Genomic DNA, 13,740 nt, shown 5'->3' on the forward strand with positions numbered 1-13,740 from the left:
CGGAGGCCCCGATTCAATGTCACCCTAATCTCAGAAACAGTTTCAGGTGGAGACTGATGCCTCCACTATGGCCATAGGGGGAATCCTGTCACAGGCAGATGTGGAGGGCATTTTAAATCCAGTGGCCTATTTCTCTCACAAAAGGACAGCTTGTGAACAGAAGTATGCTATTATGTATAAGGAACTTCTGGCAATCAAGAAATCTTTTTTTGGAATTACGTCATTACTTAATGGGAGCCCGGCGTCCAGTACTAGTTATCACTGTTCACAAGAATTTCCAGTATTTAAGATCGGCAAGGACCTTGAGTTCTCAGCAATTATGTTGGGCCCAATTCTTTGAGGAATTTGACTTTGTGGTCACATACAGGCTGGGTAGGAGCAACCGAAAGGCAGATGCATTGTCCAGGCAGGAAAATCTGGGAAGGCAGTGTCAAGTGGAACAAAGTATCATTCCAGTGGAGAAGATTGTGGGTGCAGTGACTCAGGAGGTCCTTGGAGATATGCCAGAACCTTTCAAAGAATGGGCGGACAGAGTGGGTGAAGAGGGGAAAGCCCAGAGTCATAGGGTCTACATCATCAAGAGGGTAAGTTGTTTATCCCCACTGAGTCATTGAGGAAAAAGGCCTTGTTTTGATGCCATAATACTCCCATGGCTGGTCAAGTGGGCATCAAGAAAACTTAAGAAATGGTGCAACAGTATTTTTGGTGGGAGGGGTGGGCCTCCCAGGTACAGGTATATGTCGCAGGTTGTGAGACTTGTATACAGTCTAAGGCAGATCATTTGAAGAAAGCTGGGTTTCTGCAACCATTGGCCACTCCCACAGAACCTTGTGGGTGTGTATCCATGGACTTTGTTACTGAGCTGCTCCAAGATGGAGATTGCGATACAATCTTGGTGGTAGTGGACTATTTGACGAAACAAGCTAATTTCATACCGTGTGATGGTATTCCAAGTGCTGGTACCCTGTTGGACTTATTCTTGCAGCATATAGCGAGATTGCATGGATTGCCAAGAACAATAGTATCCGACCGGGGGTCACAATTCACTGCTTGTTTAGGGTGTGCTTTCTGTAAGTTGCTCGGAATCTCCTGCACATTATCCACTAGTTACCATCCCCAGACGGATGGTCAAACTGAAAGAGTAAATCAGACCATGGAGCAATCTCTGAGGTGTTTTCTAGCCGAGAGCAAATCCTTGTTGGTTTGGTCTCTTTGGCTGGCGGAGTTCTGTTATAAAAATGCCAAACATGATTCATTGGGAATGTCCCCTTATTTCTGTCTGCATGGCCAAGATTGTCAAATGTTACCAAAGAGGGTTCCAAGGTTTAATAAGATCCCGGCAGTTGAACGCACACGGGAGCTTCTTGAAATACAAGAGAAGGCATGCCAAAATCTGGACAAGGCCAAGGTGGTCTATAAGAGGCAAGAAGATTGGAAAAGATGATCTAGTCCTAAGTATGTGGTGGGAGATTGAGTATGGTTGTCCTCTCAGCACATTAAGTTGTTTGGGTCTCGTAAAGTTTGCCTGCTTCATCGGACCATATCCCGGACCGTATCCCATTGTTCAGTGTGTTTCAGATACAGTGGTGAAATTGAGTTTGCCTTCTCATATGAGGATTCATCCAGTGTTTCATGTTTCTTTGATTAAACCACCAGCACCTGGTGTGGTGACAAGAAAGGCTCCGGGGGTGATGAAGGATGGTCAGGAGGAATGTGAAGTTCAGCACATTCTGGACTCAAAGTGGCATGGGAAATGCTTTGGTATCTGATTTCCTGGGTGGATTGTGGTCCAGAGGACAATTCTTGGCAACCTGTGGAGGCAAAGCATGCAGACCATCTGGTAAGACTATTTCATCGTTCCCATCCGGGTAAGCCAGATCCAGCGAATGGCCCTAGAGGAGGGGGTGTAAGGAAAAAGGGCTGCAAAGCGGCCCAAGGACAGGGTTCCCATGCAAAAATGGGTCAAAAACTATATTCCCATGAGTCAGTTGGGTTAAGGTTCTCTCTGATGGTAAAAATGTTAGTTATCTCTGGACAGCTCTTACCGGCACTGTCTATATTGATTCCCTTGTAGATCTTATGTGCAGTAAGGGAAGTAAGCGTTTGGTGCCAGGGGGGGTGGATAACAGGCTAAGCCCAGCACTATCAAGGCGAGCCCAGCCATATCAGGGAAAGCCCAGACCTATTAAGGCAAGCCCAGCCCTATCAAGGTGAGCCCAACCCTATCAAACCAGGTTCAGCCCTATTCAGACAAGCCTTGTGTAACGCTCACCTGATTCCTGTAGAGGCGCCGGTCTTGACTGGGCGTATACCGTATCTTCAAAGGTGATGTGTAACACACGGCTGACTCTTTGGGCTGGACCCCTGTGCACTGTATGTCTGACTCGAAGGGTAAGGTGTCTGCAGATAGAAAATATGGGATTAATGAACTGGGTTATTGAATGTCTCTCTCTTCTCCTGTAGAACCCCAAAGGTTAACGCGCTCACCTTAGGTAAGTGAACGCCGTGCTCTCCATCTGCTTCGGGGCAGGGTGCTGTAACCAGTTTCTTCACTGGATAAGGGGAGCAGGCCTCTTGACTTCAGAGGACTGCTGTCCGTCGTTTACTTCACGAACGGTAAGTTTCGAGTAATTCTAATGTCTTTAAAAGTCTTTAGTAATGATGTCTCTTGTTTTGCAGGGTTCCGGCGATGGCGGATGACGGGCTGAAGTGAGTTGAAGATGGAGCCCGTGTGATGAATAGAAGCGCCTGGAAGCACGTAAGTAAGCGCTAGTTGCCTGCTTCACGATGCGCTCTAACTGTCTTTTTCTTTTGCAGGTACAAGTTCGGAGCGGCTGCAGGGTGCCGGAATACCCACTGGGTTAGATGTGGAAAGGAGTAATGGCACGTGAGTATTAAAGTTCCCCAATGTCTTTAAACGCACCTTGTTTTGTCTTTCAGATGCGGGATGCAGCGCCGAAGGCCTCCGGAGCGTGCGAAGAGTTGGTAAGCTTTTGTCTTTCAGATGCCGGAATGCAGTGCGAAGACCTCCGGAGCGCACAAAGAGTAGGTAAGCCTTTGTCTTTCAGATGCTGGAATGCAGCGCGAGGCGTTGGTGACAGCCGATGGGTCAGGTAAGTGAAGCGCTGTCACTGAAGACCGTAATGCTAACCTGTTCTTTCTTGTCTTGTCGTGTTGCTGAAGACTGGATTCAGGATGGTAAGCCTTTTTCCTTAGGCCCAGGATCAGATGCAGAAGACACGATGAGCGTTCTGCTGCAGAGGATGCAGAATAACGCAAAGCAAGATTCATCCATCGGGTGTGGTTTAAATAGCCTCCTGTAGTGCTTAGGTGTCTCCTTCCACAGCCACGCCTAGGTAAGAAAAGAGTTCCTGCTTTCCAGAAGAGTTCCAGTGTTCTGAACCTAGGGAGTGGCTCCTGCCCCACCCAACAGGAAAAGTAGTTCCAAACAGAAGAGGATCAGAGGCTCAACTGGCAGGCAAGTAAGCAGCATGGTCTGCTGCAGGTAAGTCCACCCAAGCATTATGAGCCTGGGACTGGGCATATTTATGAGCCTGGTGCCACTGGCGCCAGGACTGGGTCCAAAAGGTCCCAATTGGGACTGGTTGGCACTCGGAACCTGGGTTATGGATCTGCTTCCAAGGGAGTTGGGAAAACCCTGACCTTTTGGAAGCAGAGATCATGACACCTTGTCCAATTTAGACATGCTCCGCCCAAATACAGTGAGTGAAGTCATAATCACAACAAGCTTAGCCCTATCAAGGCAAGTCCAGCCATATCAGGGTGAGCCCAGCACTATTAAGGCAAGTCCCTCCATATCAAGGCAAGTCCAGGCATATCAAGGCACGTCCAGCCATATCAGTGCAAGCTCATCAGTATTAAGGCAAGCTCAGCCCTAGCAAGGTGAGCCCAACTTTATCAAAGTGAATCCATTGATATAACGGCACGCCCAGACCTATTAAGGCAAGCCCAGACCTATTAAGGCAAGCCAAGCCCTATCGAACCAAGTTCAGCCCTATTCAGAAAAGCTTTGCCCTATTTAGTCACGCGCTGCCCAAGTATGGTGAGTCAAGTCATATCACAGTAAACTTACCCTATCAAGGCAAGTCCAGCATATCTGGGTGGGCCCAGCACCATTAAGGCAAGCCCATTCCTATCAAGGCAAGCCCATCCATATCAAGGCAAGTCCAGCCATATCAGTGCAAGCTGAGCAGTATTAAGGCAAGCTCAGCCCTAGCAAGATGACTCCAGCTTTGTTGAAGTGAATCTAGCCATTTTAAGGCAAGCACAACCTTATAAAGTCGAATTAAGCCATATTAAGGCAATCAGAGCTTTATTAAGTCAAGTTGATCCCTATTAAGATGAGCTAGCCCTATCAGGGCAAAGCCTTATCGAGGCAGGAAGGCCTTATTTTTAAAAAATATGTATTTATTTATTGGATATTTGTAAAGAGCCTATACAAAAAATGAAGTTTCAAGGTGCCACAAGACAAAAAACGGGCGTGGAGGGGATAAGGGAGAAAGATACAAAAAGGTCCTCCAAACTAGGCATTGTGACATTTGAAATGTGCAAGTGTAGAACAAGAATTGCGAGGGCAGGGGGGTTCTGGTCTGCGCAAATGAAGGTAAGCTCAGCCATCTTAAGGGAAGATCTGCCCTATTACCAAGAGACTAGGCATATCAAGGCAAGACAATCCATACAAATCTAAGTCAAGCCCACTCCTGCATCTGTGCCATGGAATGCTCAGCCCTATAAAGGGAAGCCCAGCCCTATCAAGGGACACCCAGCCCTATCAATGCAAGCCCAGTCCTAATAAGACAAGCACAGCCCTAATAAGAAAAACCCATCCTTATTAAGGAAAGGCCATTTCTATCAAGCAAGCCCATTCCTCAATCCCTACTAAGGCAAGCCCAACCCTTAAGGCTAGCTCAGTCCTATTAAGGTAAGCTCAGAATAATCAAGAAAAGCCCATCCCTTTGAAAGCAAGCTCATCCCTATCAAGGCAAGCTCAGCCATATTAAGGGAGGATCAGCCCTATTACAGCGAGTCCAGCCATATCATGTCAAGCCCATCCCTACATCGCTGCCATGGAAAGCCCAGCCCTATTAATGCAAGCCCATTCCTAATAAGGCAAGCACAGCCCTATTAATGAAAACCCGTTCTTATCAAGGAAAGGACATTTCTGTCAAGGCAAGCCTATTTCTGAATCCCTACTAAGGCAAGCTCAACACTTGCAATGCTAGCTCAGTACTATTAAGGCAAGCTCAGAAGAGTTAAGACAAGCCAGGACCTATGAAAGCAGGCTCTCCCTAGCAAGGTGAGCCCAGGTTTATTAAAGTGAATCCAGCCATATCAAGGCAAGCCCGGCCCCATCAAGGCAAGCTGAGCCCTATTAGGTGACTGGAGCCCTATCCAGGCACGTCCAGCCATATCAGGGCACGTTGAGCCCTATTAGAGCAAGCTCAGCCACAGCAAGGTGAGCCTAGGTTTGTTAAAGTGAATCCAGCCATATCAAGGCAAGCCCAGGCCCAGCGAGGCAAGCTGAGCCCTATTAGGTGACCATAACCCTGTCCAGGCAAGTTCAGCCATATCAGGGCACATTCAGCACTATTAAGGCAAGCTCATCCCTAGCAAGGTGAGCCCAGGTTTATTAAAGAAATCACAGCTCTATTAAGGGAAGCTGAGCCCTATTAGGTGACCGGCGCCCTATCCAGGCAAGTCCAGCCATATCAGGGCACGTTCAGCACTATTAAGGCAAGCTCAGCCCCAGCAAGGTGAGCCTAGCTTTATTACGGAAATCACAGCTCTATTAAGGGAAGCTGAGCCCTATTAAGGTGAGCTTAGCCTTATCCAGGCAAAGCCTAGCCTTATCAAGGTGGGACTACCTTATTTAGGAATCTCTATTACAGCAAGTCCAGTCATATCAAGGCAAGACAATCCATAAAAATCCAAGCCCAGCCATATCAAGGCAAGACCATCCCTACATCTCAGCTATGGAAATCCCAGTCCTATCAAGTGAAGCCCAGTCCTATCAAGTCAGGTCCACCTCTACAACGGTACCATGGGAAGCCCAGCAGAGTTAAGAGAATCCCAGTCTTATTAATGATATCCTATCCCTATCAAAGCAAGCCCATCATTGTCAAAGAAAGCCCATCTCTGTCAAAGCAAGACCATTGCTCATTCCCTACCATGGCAATCCCAAACCTTTTAATGGTTGCTCAGTCCTATTAGGGAAGCTCAGTCCTATTAAGGCAATCACATACCAACGAAGGCAACAACAGCCCTACTGGGCTAGCTCAGCTGTAAAGCAAGCCCAGCAAGCCCAGGCCAAGTAATTTGAGTTTATTGCTTTAATGTGCTTTGTTGGCTTCTAAAAAAGCACCACTGTGTCCTGCCAAAGTCTTATCGGTGCCCCCTAGAAGTGGAAAATGCCTGGCCTTTCCTGAAATCTAAGGCACGTTATAATAAAAATAATAATAAAAATAATAATAATAATAATAATAATAATAATAATAATAATAATAATGAGGCACATCACGTGGAGGTTATTCTGGAGTATTGAGGAATTATGAAAGTTCTCAATGGTCAGTTGAAGCTAATTCAAGAATTATTCATATATTAATGACTCTTCAATTCCTTGTTGCTCTTTGTTATACTGAGTGTCACGCTGGTGATGCGTACATGTTCGCTGGGCCTCTTGCTTGGATCTTGAAGCCAGACTGATAATGGGGGACTTGAGAAGTTGATGTAGAGCAGGGAACTAACCCAACACCCTACCCTAATTCAGGAAGAGGGGTCAGTGCTGAGTTGATTCCCAACATCATGGGACAGCACTTCCCTAATTTGCATGGTATTGGAACAGTGCAAGCACTGACAGGGCAGGTCACAGCGAATATGATGGTGCAAGTAGGCAGATGGTCACTTGGGTTGAGACAGAGGAAAACGATGAGCACAACCCATAAGGGCTCCACAGGTGCATCAACAGATGGAGGAGGAAGGCTAGGTGGGTACACCAGGCAGACAGATAACCAGACAAAAGACTGGCTGGCAGTTAAGAGGGATCCCAAGGACAAACGGGGAAAAGGCAGAATAAGAAGATCAAGGCAGGCAGTTAGAGCAAAGGGGAATCAGGGGAGAAAGTTGGCCAGGAATCAAGGGGGAGCATGAAGGCAAGATAAAGGCAGGTGACAAGCAGGGCAAGGCAAAAGGCAGGATCCAAGCAGGGCTAGGCAAAACAAGGAACACAAGGAGCATAAAGGTGCGGTAAACGGACTAGCCAGGAACCGCTTTGAGACACACAGAGCCAACCAGCTTAGTTCCTGAAATAGTGCTGCAGGACAAAAGCAAGACTTGAAGGGCAAGCGGATGCAACTGCGTAACCCTCAGTACTGCGCATGCGTGGAACGATAAACACAGCTGTCAGTGCACGCGCAGTTCAGAGATGATGGCAGCTCCCCAATGAGTGGAACACTGCAGGGTACCATTGCAGAAAAAAACCCATTGTGGATACATGTGCCAGGATGGGACCCTGCGAGCCCCCAGTTGCCACACAAGATTGCAGGTAAGTGGGATGACACTATGCCTCCTCCCAGGAAGGGCCAGAGCCCTGGACTTCCCCGGGTACCTGCAGAAGAACATGTGGACCAGGCATGGTGCAAGGACATTGGAACAAGGCTCCCAAGAGCGATCAATGGCAGGATAGCCCTTCCAATCAACCAGATATTGAAGCACGCCACGCTGGATTTGCGAGTCACAGATCTCTTTTACCTCAAATTCCGGGACACCCTGCAGGAACGGCCATGGGCATCATTTGACATGGATTTAAAAGGGATACATGAAAGACCGGATGCACCCGCCAGGCCGTGGGTAATAGTAGGCGGAAAGCAACTGAGGACACTCATTTTATGATCTTAAAAGGACCGAAAAAGCTGGTAGCCAGCTTAGTGGGGGGATTCTTGACTGGCAAATTCTTAGAGGAAAGCCAAACCTGGTCTCCCACCTGAAACAAGGGCTCTGGTGTACGTCTCCTTTCTGCCTGTACACTCATGCAATCCTGTGCATCTGCCAAGGCCACCTTGGCCTTTAGATGTTGCTCCTGAATCCGAGCCACCACAATGTCTGCAGCCACAATGGGACTGGGCATTACTGGCAGTAGAGGATGTAGTTTTAGATGTTGCCCAGTGGAGCAGTAGAAGAAACTCAGAAAAGTGGTTGAATGTATGGCATTATTGGATGCCACTTCTGCCACACCCAGTTGACGGTACCAATTTTCTTGGGTGGCATTTGCATAGCATCACCGATACTGCTCCAGGGTCTGATTGGTGCGCTCGGTCTACCCGTTGGTTTGGGGATGATAGCCAGAGCTTAATGCCCATTGGATACCTAGTTGTTTGCACAATTGAATCCAGAACTTGGAAAGAAACTGAGAGCTCCGGTCAGACAGCATCTTCTCGGGTAAGCCATGCAGACAATAGACTTTGTGTAAAAATACCTTTGCTGTCTGGGTTGCAGTAGGAATGGAAACCAGGGGTATGAAGTGGGTGGTCTTTGTAAAGCATTCTACCACCACCTTGATACAAGTGTGGCCGTCAGATGCAAGAAGTTCAATAATGTAATTCATGGCAATAGTGTGCCAGGGAAACTGTGGAATTACGGTGGGTTGTAATAATCCAAATGGACATTTGTGGATGGTCTTATTCTGGTTACAGACCGGACAAGTACTCACGTAGTCGCGTACTTGGTCTGCCTATCCTGACCTGCAAAACTGTCACGCTATTAACTCTTTTGTGGCCTTCACCCCACGGTGTCCACTCATCTTGGCATCATGGAAACTTTGTTATACCACAGAACGAAGAGCTGTCGTCGGTATGTAAAACCATCCCCGAAAGAACAGCAATCCACTCCATTCGGTAACGTCCAACATTTGTAGAAGATCAGGCTTCAATGAGTCTGTTGCTGTTTCTCGTAGGAAGGTCTGTAGGTATGGTTATACCCGACACATGAAGCGTTTTGGGGAGAGAATCAGCGTTTTGTTCTCTTGTATAACTGGTACGGTCTCCAAGGAATGTGACAGGGCATCAGCTTTCTGATTCCTTTCATAGGGGCTGTAAATCACTTTGAAGTCAAATTAGGAAAAGATGAAGGCCCAACAGACTTGTCTAGACTTTCGGCAATACAGGAACCGTAAATGCTGCAGGTTCTTATGGTCGGTTCGTACCTCCACGATAAATTGACACCCAAGGAGATAATGAAACCATTGCTCAAATGCAGCTTTTAAGGCTAATAGTTCTTTTTTGATTACAGAATAGTTCTGCTCACTCGTAGTCCGTTTTCATAAATAATAGGCAATGGGAATGTACCGTTCACATCTCCTGGATGGGTTACAGCAATACTGCCTCTACGGCAACATTGGAAGCGTTGCTTTCCACTATGAACTCTACTTCTTCATTGGGATGGCATAAAATGGTGCAGACATGAATGTAGTCTTAAAATATTCAAAATCCATCCGTCTCCCCAAAGAAAATGCACCTTGATACTGGTCAGAGAGGTCAGTATTGAGGTCCACTGGGAAAACTTTCATTTTTGAATAGTTTGGACCTTATTAGGAACCATTTGAATATCGACATTGCTGATAATGTATCCCAGGAATTCCATCTGTTCCTGGTGAAAAATAAATTTCTCAGGTTTGGCTAATAAATGGTTCTGGGGCAATCTTTGCAGGACTTGCTTGACATGTAATATGTGGTGTTTGAAGGGAAACCAAAAAAAATAAAATGTGACCCAAGTAGACTCAGATGGTTAAACCAATAATATCGGAGAAGATGTCTGTGAAACGCTGTAAAACGGCCAGGACATTACACAGTTGGGCACAACCAAAAAGGGCTCCACAGGTACACTGGCAGATGAAGGAGGCAGGTTAGGTGGGTACCGCAGGCAGAAAGTCATATAACCAAACAAAAGACTGCCCTGGCAGGCAAGAGGGTATCCCCAGGACAAACGGGGAACAGACAGAATAAGAGGATCAAGGCAGGCACTCAGAGCAAAAGGGTAAACAGGGGAAAATGCTTGCTAGGAATCAATAGGGAGGAGCAGGAAGGCAAGGGAAAAGGCAGGAGACATCCAGGGCGAGGCAAGAGACATCCAGGGCAAGGCAAAAGAAAGGTGCCGAGCAGGGCAAGGCAAAACAAGGAACACAAGGAGCGTAAAGGTGCAGCAAACTGACTAGCCGGGAACCGCGTTGAGGCTCGCTGAGCCAACTGGCTTGGTTCCTGAAATAGTGCTGCGGGGCGGAATCGAGGCTTGAAGGGCAAGCGGAAGCAACTGTGTAGCCCTCAGGACTGTGCATGTGCAGAACGACGAACACATTGCGGATACATGCACCAGAATGGGACCCTGCGAGCCCACATTCGCCACACGGGACAGCCATTAAGTGGCGTGAGACTCTCTTTATCTCTTAAAGACAAGAAGTACTTTTAGAATAAGATAATGAATATTGCTTCTTAAAGGATTTACATATTATACAGGCATGAAATTCTATAGTAAATAAAGAAATAGAGATGTTGGACTTTGTTATCCTAAACCTTTTAAACAAACAAAAAATAATGTTGGGATCTTTCAAAGTTGGCCTTTCTGTACTGGAGAAAGGTATTTCACACTTAACATTGACACTTCTATGCAGAATGAGGCTGGGCTATCAGCTGTAATTTGCAACTCAATTTAATGACATAAGCAAAGGTTCTTCATGACACGATGAAGCAATATATGAATGCTTTACCTGTACACATAAATATATGGTTTAACACATACACTGCAGCAACCAAGATCCATGTCAGGAGCTTGCTGCTCATCCAGTCCAGGTTTTTTTTGTATTATAATCTTTCAGGTTATCTGTACATGTTCTCCTCAATGCTTTCCCCATGAGCAACCTGGGACCTCTGTGTTTACAAGTCTGGTAGGCCTCACCGCTGAATGGATCTTCTGATGACGCACAAAGCAGACTTCTGAGCAAAGCGTTTCTTGTGCACTGGTTCAGTTTCCTGCCAGCGTGGACCATTTCAGGTTTGTGCAGGTTAGAGCCCAGAGTGAAGCTTTGCATGCATTTTGTGCACCGTTACAGTTTCTCCCCAGTTTGCTGCATCAGATGCCTGGAGAGAGAAGAACCCATACTAAAGCTCTTCTTGCACTCCGTGCACTGGTATGGTTTCCCCTCCAGTTTGCAGAATCTCATGTGATAACAGATGAGAGCTCTGAGTGAAGCTTTTTGTGCACTCCGTGCACTGGTATGGTTTCTTCCCAGTATGGATCCTCTGATGTGATAACAGATGAGAGCTCTGATTGAAGCTCCTCTTGCACACTGTGCACTGGTATGGCTTCTCTCCAGTATGGATCCTCTGATGTGTTAACAGATTCGATTTCAGAGGGAAGCTTTTCTCACACTCTGTGCACTGGTATGGTTTCTCTCCTGTATGCAACATCTGATGCCTGGACAGATTAGAGCTCTGAGTGAAGCTCTTCTCGCACTCCGTGCACTGGTATGGCTTCAATCCAGTATGAATCCTCTGATGTGATAACAGATTAGATTTCAGATGGAAGCTTTTCTCACACTCTGTGCACTGGTGTGGTTTCTCTCCTGTATGCAGCCTCTGATGCCTGGAAAGAGAAGAGCAATGCCTGAAGCTTTTATTGCACTCCGTGCACTGGTATGGTTTATCTCCTGTATGCAGCATCTGATGACTGGACAGATTAAAGCTCTGAGTGAAGCTTTCCATGCACTCTGTGCACTGGTACGGTTTCTCTCCTGTATGCAGCATCTGATGCCTGGACAGATTAGTGTGATGAGTGAAGCTTTTCTCGCACTCCGTACACTGGTATGGCTTCACTCCAGTATGTATCCTCTGATGTGATAACAGATTAGACCTCAGAGTGAAGCTTTTCTCACACTCTGTGCACTGGTACGGTTTCTCTCCTGTATGCAGCCTCTTATGGTTGGAAAGTGAAGAGCAATGCCTGAATCTTTTATTGCACTCCGTGCACTGGTACGTTTTCTCTCCAGCATGGATCTTCTGATGTGCTAACAGAGTGGAGCTTTGAGTGAAGCTTTTGCCACACTCTGTGCACTGGTATGGTTTCCCCCCAGCATGGATCCCCTGATTTGCTAACAGATGAGAGCTTAGAGTGAAGCATTTTTCACGCTCACTACCCAGGTGTAGTTTCTCCCCCATCTGCAACATCTGATTCCTGGATAGATGGGAGCCATGACTGAAGCTTTTCTCACGCTCAGTACACTGTGTCATTTTGCCATCAGGATGCTGTGATATCTGTACAAGTGTGAGGTTTGGGTGATGCCTTCTTGAACTCAGCACACTTGTATTAGTCTGTTCTCAGTACAGATCATCTGATGTGAGCCAGGATGCAGGTTCAGAGCAAAGATGCAGTGCAGAATGGATGCTCCCATGCATCGAGCCTTAGCGTGATCTCTGATCACTCTCCCTCAGTTGACTTGTAGTGCTGTACTTCTGCTGGAGGGCTGTTGCAGTTATCACTGCTGCTCACCTGTAAATGAGAAATAATGGCCAGTGAGTGCATGAATTAAGGAGGGGGAGGGGGAGGGGGGCTTTCAGACTGTTTGCCAAATCTTACAGTAGGTGAAATATAATAACTAACATTGCTATCACATTATATATAGCGCTTCATGCCGGGTTCCAAACGCTGTAATAACAGATGCTATTTCCCAATGTAAAGGTGCTCCATGGAAAGAAACCGGGAAGGGTTAAATGCTGAGTCAGCACCACTGGGATTTGAACCTGGGTCACGCAAGGTGAATACAGATGCCTGGGGCGAGCACCTACCTTGCTGAGTTATAGGGTGAGGGGTACCCCTAAAGAGGAAGTCAAGGCCTGTGGTGCTATTGGCTAGAATGCAGGGGAAGTATTTTTGTTGTTTGGCAAATTTTGTTTGGGGCCACGTGACTGAATACACCATGTTGATAGCACCAAATGTCAGTCGTCCAATGTGTTCCTCAGGTTGTTTCAAATATTGGGGTCACTGCCTGCCTATTACTCACCACCCTTTGAGGTGCAAGAGGAAAGTGTGGAGTGTATCAGTACAGGCAGAGTTATACTGTTTCTCTGGTTCATCTGGTGCTAATGCAGAGATCACAAGTGCTGGGGTGTCCCTGCATCAGCCCCCTGTAGGGTATAAACAGTGCAGTAGTGTGCATCAGAGGGCAGTTCACACTGCTTGCTCTGGTTCATCTGGTACTAATGCAGAGATCACAAGTGCTGGTGTGGGATATAAACAGTGCAGTAGTGTGCATCAGAGGGCAGGTCACACTGCTTTCTCTAGTTCATCTGGTGCTTATGCAGAGGTCACAAGTGCTGGGGTGTCCCTGCATCAGCCCCCTGTGGGGTATAAACAGTGCAGTAGTGTGCATCAGAGGGCAGGTCACACTGCTTTCTCTGGTTCATCTGGTGCTAATGCAGAGATCACAAGTGCTGGGGTGTCCCTGCATCAGCCCCCTGTGGGGTATAAACAGTGCAGTAGTGTGCATCAGAGGGCAGGTCACACTGCTTGCTCTAGTTCATCTGGTGCTAATGCAGAGATCACAAGTGCAGGGTATCCCTGCATCAGCCCCCTGTAGGGTATAAACAGTGCAGTAGTGTGCATCAGAGGGCAGGTCACACTGCTTGCTCTAGTTCATCCAGTGCTAATGCAGAGATCACAAGTGCTGGGGTGTCCCTG

The 13,740-nt window shown here is 47.1% G+C and overlaps 1 protein-coding gene across 3 annotated transcripts in view; it reads right to left on the reverse strand.

The window, feature by feature from the left end:
• The window catches only part of LOC138554393 (zinc finger protein 268-like), a 291,837-nt gene extending 279,289 nt beyond the window's left edge, over positions 1 to 12,548 (reverse strand). For 2 of the 3 annotated variants that reach the window (XM_069642588.1, XM_069642590.1), the window contains exon 1: positions 11,236 to 12,548. In XM_069642588.1, coding sequence (XP_069498689.1) covers positions 11,236 to 12,293 — 1,058 coding nt within the window. In that variant the 5' untranslated portion in view covers positions 12,294 to 12,548. The remainder of the gene's footprint in view (positions 1 to 11,235) is intronic. The other variant, XM_069642589.1, reaches the window with a different exon arrangement.
• Between the last annotated feature and the right edge of the window lie 1,192 nt (positions 12,549 to 13,740).

Source organism: Ambystoma mexicanum, unplaced genomic scaffold (assembly GCF_040938575.1).
Source record: "Ambystoma mexicanum isolate Mex_15411 unplaced genomic scaffold, UKY_AmexF1_1 Mex_scaf16, whole genome shotgun sequence".
Lineage (NCBI taxonomy): Eukaryota > Metazoa > Chordata > Amphibia > Caudata > Ambystomatidae > Ambystoma > Ambystoma mexicanum.